Source organism: Macaca mulatta, chromosome 17 (assembly GCF_049350105.2).
Source record: "Macaca mulatta isolate MMU2019108-1 chromosome 17, T2T-MMU8v2.0, whole genome shotgun sequence".
NCBI lineage: Eukaryota > Metazoa > Chordata > Mammalia > Primates > Cercopithecidae > Macaca > Macaca mulatta.
Genome location: NC_133422.1, coordinates 70,242,709 through 70,248,708, shown reverse-complemented (window position 1 = coordinate 70,248,708; position 6,000 = coordinate 70,242,709). Strand labels below are relative to the sequence as shown.

At 47.1% G+C, this 6,000-nt stretch overlaps 1 protein-coding gene across 4 annotated transcripts in view; it reads left to right on the top strand.

The window, feature by feature from the left end:
* The first annotated feature begins 1,438 nt into the window (after window positions 1-1,438).
* Window positions 1,439-6,000, top strand: part of TBC1D4 (TBC1 domain family member 4) — a 212,323-nt gene continuing 207,761 nt past the window's right edge. For 3 of the 4 annotated variants that reach the window (XR_013407575.1, XM_015121187.3, XM_015121186.3), the window contains exon 1: window positions 1,439-2,347. Coding sequence is in view for 3 of the 4 variants with exons in the window: in XM_015121187.3 (XP_014976673.3) it covers window positions 1,850-2,347 (498 nt within the window). In the remaining variant the exon portion in view is untranslated. 4 annotated transcript variants of the gene reach the window in all.

Below are 6,000 nucleotides of genomic sequence, written 5' to 3'. Positions count from 1 at the left end.
GAATCTACAAGACTTCCATGCTTTCTCTATATTTTTGTTCCTTTCTTTTATATGTCTCAGATGTGTAGCCTAAGGAAATGGGATCTGTGTAAGAGAGTTTCTGGGAAGGTTTTAGAAGGTCTCAGTCTACCTTCCAAGAACTTTTCATTGCTTCTTTGAAGACATGGGTCTTTTTGAACAAAGGTTTTTTAAGTGGTTAAACCAAATGACTTAACCTAATCAATTAGTAATGTCTCCATCTTGGAATTTAGATACCTATTAATAAGAGAGCCATCAGGGTGCAACCAGAAATTCAGCATAGGAATAATGACAGTTAGTCATATTGACCTTAAATAAACAGAAGGGAAAAAGTGGTCCCAGGGCTTTCTAGAAAGTGAGAACTCATTAAACTAAAAACCAAGAAACTAAAAACCAAGAAACTAAAAACCGAGTTTTCATTCTTCTTGTAAGCACTTAGGAGAAAGTCAAGAACTTCTGTGTCTTTCCTATTTGTCTTTACTTCTTACCCAATTCTTAATTATCATTCAGTATGAGTAAAGAGAGAATATTTGTCCACCTGTTTTAAAATTACAATGATCAAATTATTCCAAACTTTTTTTTAGTTCTTTGGAAATATGTATTATCATATATACATAAAAGAACAAGAAATCTCTACATTAGCTCTCAACTGGGAATATAAAATAAATAAAATATAATTTTTCCATATTTTAAGAAGTTGGCTGCTTTAAGAACTAGGAAGATTCAAGTTGTCAATACTATGTTTTAAAGTGAAAATTGGAACTGGAATTTATAATATTGTGATTGAAAACACGAGCGTTTTTTGAGATTATTAGGAAGGATAATTCAGAAATTAATGTGTAGGTTTTAGAAGGAACTGAAACCAAGCAAATACTGTTAAAAAAAAAAAATCCCAGTTCTCCATTGCGAGTGGCCCCCTCTCTAGGGGGCAGCAGAGACGCCCGGGAGGAGATGGCGATCGCAGCGACCTAAGAGAGGCCAAGCGGGTCCAGGCAGTGCCCACGCCAGGTTCTAAGCTGCAGCCCCAAGGGCGGGGGTCGAAGGAAGAGGCGGAGAGGCAGTTTCGCAGATAAGCTTTTGCAGGCGCCGCTCTCCGCCCGCCGGACGGGAGGCGGGTTAGCAGCCCAATTAAAGAAGCAGCCTGGAAGGAAGGAAGGAGCGAGGGAGGGACGGGAACGCCAGGAGGAGGAGCAGCGAGCTGGGCTGCAGCTGCTGCGGGAGGCGGAGCGGCCCCGCGAGGCCACATTTTGTTTTTGTTATTTTCCATTGGAGTAGTTGTCGGAGGCCTTTCCCGAGGACTGACCGCGCCGCAGCCCGGCAGCCCCGACCTTCCAGGTGACAGCCGGTCACCCTGGTAGGAGTCAGCTCCGCCCCAAGTCACCCCCTCCCGCCCACAGCCCCATTCCCCGCCCAGCCACCCAGTGCCTGCCCGAGGCGAGCGCGGAGGCTGCAGCGGGGCTGCAGCGCTGGAGTCGGCGGCCGCGGGGACCCTCGGCGTGGTCCTCTGACCCTGCATACTCGCGACGGAGGAAGGGGAGGTCCTGCCCGAGGCGCCAGCCCAAGGAGGATGCCCATTTAACCCACCTTCGCCTATCCCTCCGGCTGCCGGGCGCTTGCCTCGGTGCCCGCCGCCGGAGCCTCCGAGCCGCGCCCGTGGAAGTGCTGCATGGGGCAGGGCTGCTGAGGCGCGGAGTTCGGGGTCGCGCCGCTCCCAGGCGGGCGCGGGGGCCTGGTGCGGCAGTTGGCACAGTTTCGGCGGCGCCTTCTGCGCGGGAGTGGGGGGCGCGGTGCGCCCGGCCGGCCTCCGCGGTGCCTTGGTGAGGTGAGAGTTATGGAGCCGCCCAGCTGCATTCAGGGTGAGCCGTTCCCGCACCCCCTGGAGCCCGAGCCGGGCGTCTCAGCTCAGCCCGGCTCCGGGAAGCCGGGCGACAAGCGGTTCCGGCTGTGGTACGTGGGGGGGTCGTGCCTGGACCGCAGGACCACGCTGCCCATGCTGCCCTGGCTCATGGCCGAGATCCGCAGGCGCAGCCAGAAGCCTGAGGCGGGCGGCTGCGGGGCGCCGGCGGCCCGCGAGGTGATCCTGGTGCTCAGCGCGCCCTTCCTGCGTTGCGTCCCCGCGCCGGGCGCCGGGGCCTCGGGGGGCACCAGTCCGTCGGCAGCGCATCCCAATCCGGCCGTGTTCATCTTCGAGCACAAGGCGCAGCACATCTCGCGCTTCATCCACAACAGCCACGACCTCACCTACTTTGCCTACCTGATCAAGGCGCAGCCCGACGACCCCGAGTCGCAGATGGCCTGCCACGTTTTCCGCGCCACAGACCCCAACCAGGCAAGACTGGGGCTCGGAGGCGCGGGGGCGGGCTTGGCCCTGGGGGATCCGGGAGCAGGGCGGGAGGGGGGCGGGGACGCGACTTTAAGGACCTACTGTGGTTTGGCTGCAGGCGCGCGCGCTCCACGTGGCGCTCTCAAGCGCCGTCTCGTCCGCTTCCCTGGACTTTGGGAGGGGTAGAGAAGGCATTCGGGGACTGGGCGAGCGGCTGGAGCCGGCCGGTTGCAGCAGGGACCCGGAGGGAGAAGGACCGCGGTCCCTGGATGGAGGAGGACCTGGCGCGTCCAAAGAGCACGCGTAGAGGAGCGCGCGTCCCGGGAGGACGGCGGTGTCTGGAGTGTGATCGGAGATGGCTTGCTTGCCGTGTGTGTGTGTGTGTGTGTGTGTGTGTGTGTGTGTGTGTGTGTGCGCGCGCGCGCGCGCGCGCGCGTGTATGAACGCAGAAGGTTGGGTTCCTAGAGGTTCTCACTAGTTCTCAATCACGGTCCTTAACCGGTTTGGCTGGTCGCGTCATCTTCGCCCCAGCACCTGCAGGTCTCCGATTTCGGAGCGGGGGTTAGGGAAAAGTTACTAGACATTGTCAGATTGTCTGCGAAGAAGAATTCTGCATTTGGATATTGAATGGAAAGAAGCCCTTCTCTTTTTTGCAGTTTTTAAACACACTTATTGGAGGCAGTTTAGTAGAACAGGTTTCTAATACAATTTTTAAATGATTTTTTTCACTTTTGTTTTTAATTTTTTTTTTAGTCTTCTAATTCGAATTACCAAACAGTAAACTTTTACTTCCTTAAAAACAGATGTGGACCTTATGGAACAGGGAGAGGAAAACTTGACTATGCAGTGATTGTGCCTTTGAAAACAAGCTTTTTCCCCTTTAATTTGTAATGAGTTTTTTTTCCCCCCATCTCAAAAGCTTCCAAAATGCTGTTTTAAAAATGGTTATTTAATGTTTGCACAGTACTTTAGGTTCTTTGGAAAAATATTGTTGTCTAAATATAAATAAAGTCTCAGGTTGCACCATGTGGCTTTCTTTTGATAGCTGGGAAATTAATAGTAGTCAGATGAGAAAAACATCCTATAAATAAGGCTTTAATTTTTTATTTCACAATTCTTCTGTCTGTAATTGAAAGACTTAGAATAGTTTTCACAAAAGGCTTATAGTTGAATTGAAGAAAATAAGAGTTAATTGTCTTAGATTTCATCACTTTGTAAAATATTTTTTTTTTTTTTTTTTTTTTTTTTTTTTTTTGAGACGGAGTCTAGCTCTGTCTCCCAGGCTGGAGTGCAGTGGCATGATCTCGGCTCATTGCAACCTCTGCCTCCCAGGTTCAAGCGATTCTCGTGCCTCAGCCTCCCGAGTAGCTGGCATTAAAGTCGCCCAATAAAAAGAACTCCTGATGTGAAGAGAGCAGTTTAAATTTGTGATCACTGTTATGTTTATGGCAAAATATTGTACTAAAATTATTTCAAGATCCTAACCACGATTTAATGAATTTCATTTTGTGATCATTTGTTCAAAACTTTTTAGCTTTTACATATGTTAAAATTGGAAAGTTTCTGAAAGCTATTACATCTTTATTGTATTACATTTTTCTGGTTCTGGCGGTAAGGAGGAGCCAGTTGCATTTTTTCAGGACTTTAAGGAACTTTTCATGACTCTTAGGGGTTTATGTTAAAGTTATTTCCCTCCAGCCACATCTGATGCCTGACACATTGTTGCTAATCTCATTGATGGTCGTGGCACCTTGAATTCTCAATAGCTGCTGTTGAGTTCCTCCTGGTCTCATTGGTAGGAAGTCAATTATAAACATTCCTTTATTTTCCTCCATTATATATTTAAGCGTTAGAGGCTGAACTATATAAACATTAATATGTTTAAGATCACTTCCACCTTTTAGTCCAGTGGGAGCAGTGGAAGCCATAAGACTTTCTCATAAAAGTTCAAGAAAACCTCTAACTGACTTTCCTGTTTATTGCCTTTTCCCGGATGCGTGTTTGATATAAAGACAGGAATTACTATTTGCTCTTAACCAAGAGATTCCCTGGCAGAGGATTATTAATTTGAAGGGCCAGATGTAGTGTCTCTAGAGAGCATCTACAGCCATTAATCGGTGGTTACAAACTCAAATGATGAAGAAGAGGGTTGAATGAGGACCATGGAGGACTGGATGAATAGTGACTCCTTTCTCAAGGTGCTACTTAGTTCCAGTTGGAAATTGCATGAATGGAATGCAAGTCTAGCATCGCTAGAGCTGCTGATTTCCCAAGAGAAAGTGGAAATCTGAATTTTTATATATTACCTTGCATTTTAAAGTATTGGGAAATATTGTAAACATTTAAGAATCCTATCTGGGCCAAACACTACACATCTGAGAGATGGCTTCAGAGATCCATGAGCTGCTGCTTTTGATCTTTGACATAAATATTTGTTGAGTGGACAAGTGCAGTGATTGACACTATGTGCTGTTTGCCGTATTTCCTTTAGAGCATCCAGGTTCATTTGATATGGCTTTCATAGTAGGGGAAGTTGGGACCATCCTTTTTGAGGAATTTCCCAGAAAACTTCCCAGAGGGTTGATTCTGCAGTTGGACATGTTAAAGGGCTCGGTTCCACATATTATCATCCTGCAGTATGCTTCATGCAGAGTTGGCTGTGGATAGTTCTGGGTACCCTTGAAATCAGAAGGAAGACCTGCTGTTTGCTTTGTTCTGAGTTCTACATTTGAAGTGGAGAATTATTTATTTGGACTTAAGATCATTGTTAAGAGAGTCTCCTAAGTGTTTCCCTCAGTCTTTGACAAAGTATACAAAGTCTACAAAGGTAGCCTAGAGCAGTAGACCTGCAAACATCCCCTAACATACTTGCCTGTGGTTTGTCTCTCATGCCTATTCCTTTAATGCAATGGCCCTATCTGTTGGATGACCATATACTTTATTGTTTGATATGGGACAATTTTATTGTCAATAGGGGCACCACTAATAATGACACAAGCACTGTGAGTAATAAACCTGGACTGTGCAGGACAAACCAGGATATATGGTCACCATGGCAAAGTTTGTGTTCATGCAGAGCCACTGAGTTGGAGGATTGTGGTTACTAATATAAAATGATAATGTTTTCAAGAGTATCTACTCACATATTGGAGTTGGATCTACATTTGACCTCAGAGCTGGGAGTGCTGTACTAATCGCTTGGGGGTATATTGTGGGGAGTTGCCACAGTGATGTGTTGCCTCTTGGCTGCATACCTCCCTGGTGGGTCAGAGTCAATTTAAGGATGTGTGTCCGGAAAAGCATTCAACCAGAATGGCTCGATGCACCACTGTTTCTCCCAGGTTCTAAGAGAAATGGAGATGGGGGTCGAATATATGCCAATGCAGATCTGTCTGTAGTCAAGCCTATGTAGTCTTATACAGGAGGAATGTCAGACTTAGAAATTTCAGCTAAACTTGAGTATTTGAGCTGGGAAAAGGGCTTAATCCCATTGGCATGAAGTGAGTTATAGACTTGAACTGGGGAACCAAGAATATCTGATTCTCTCCCAAAGGTCTAGGGTAGGCCACTAATACTCTGTAAATATTTATCCACTTTCAAAAAGAGTCTGTATGGCATTACCCAAATTTTTCTGTTAAAAAGTTATTTTATGTTATACA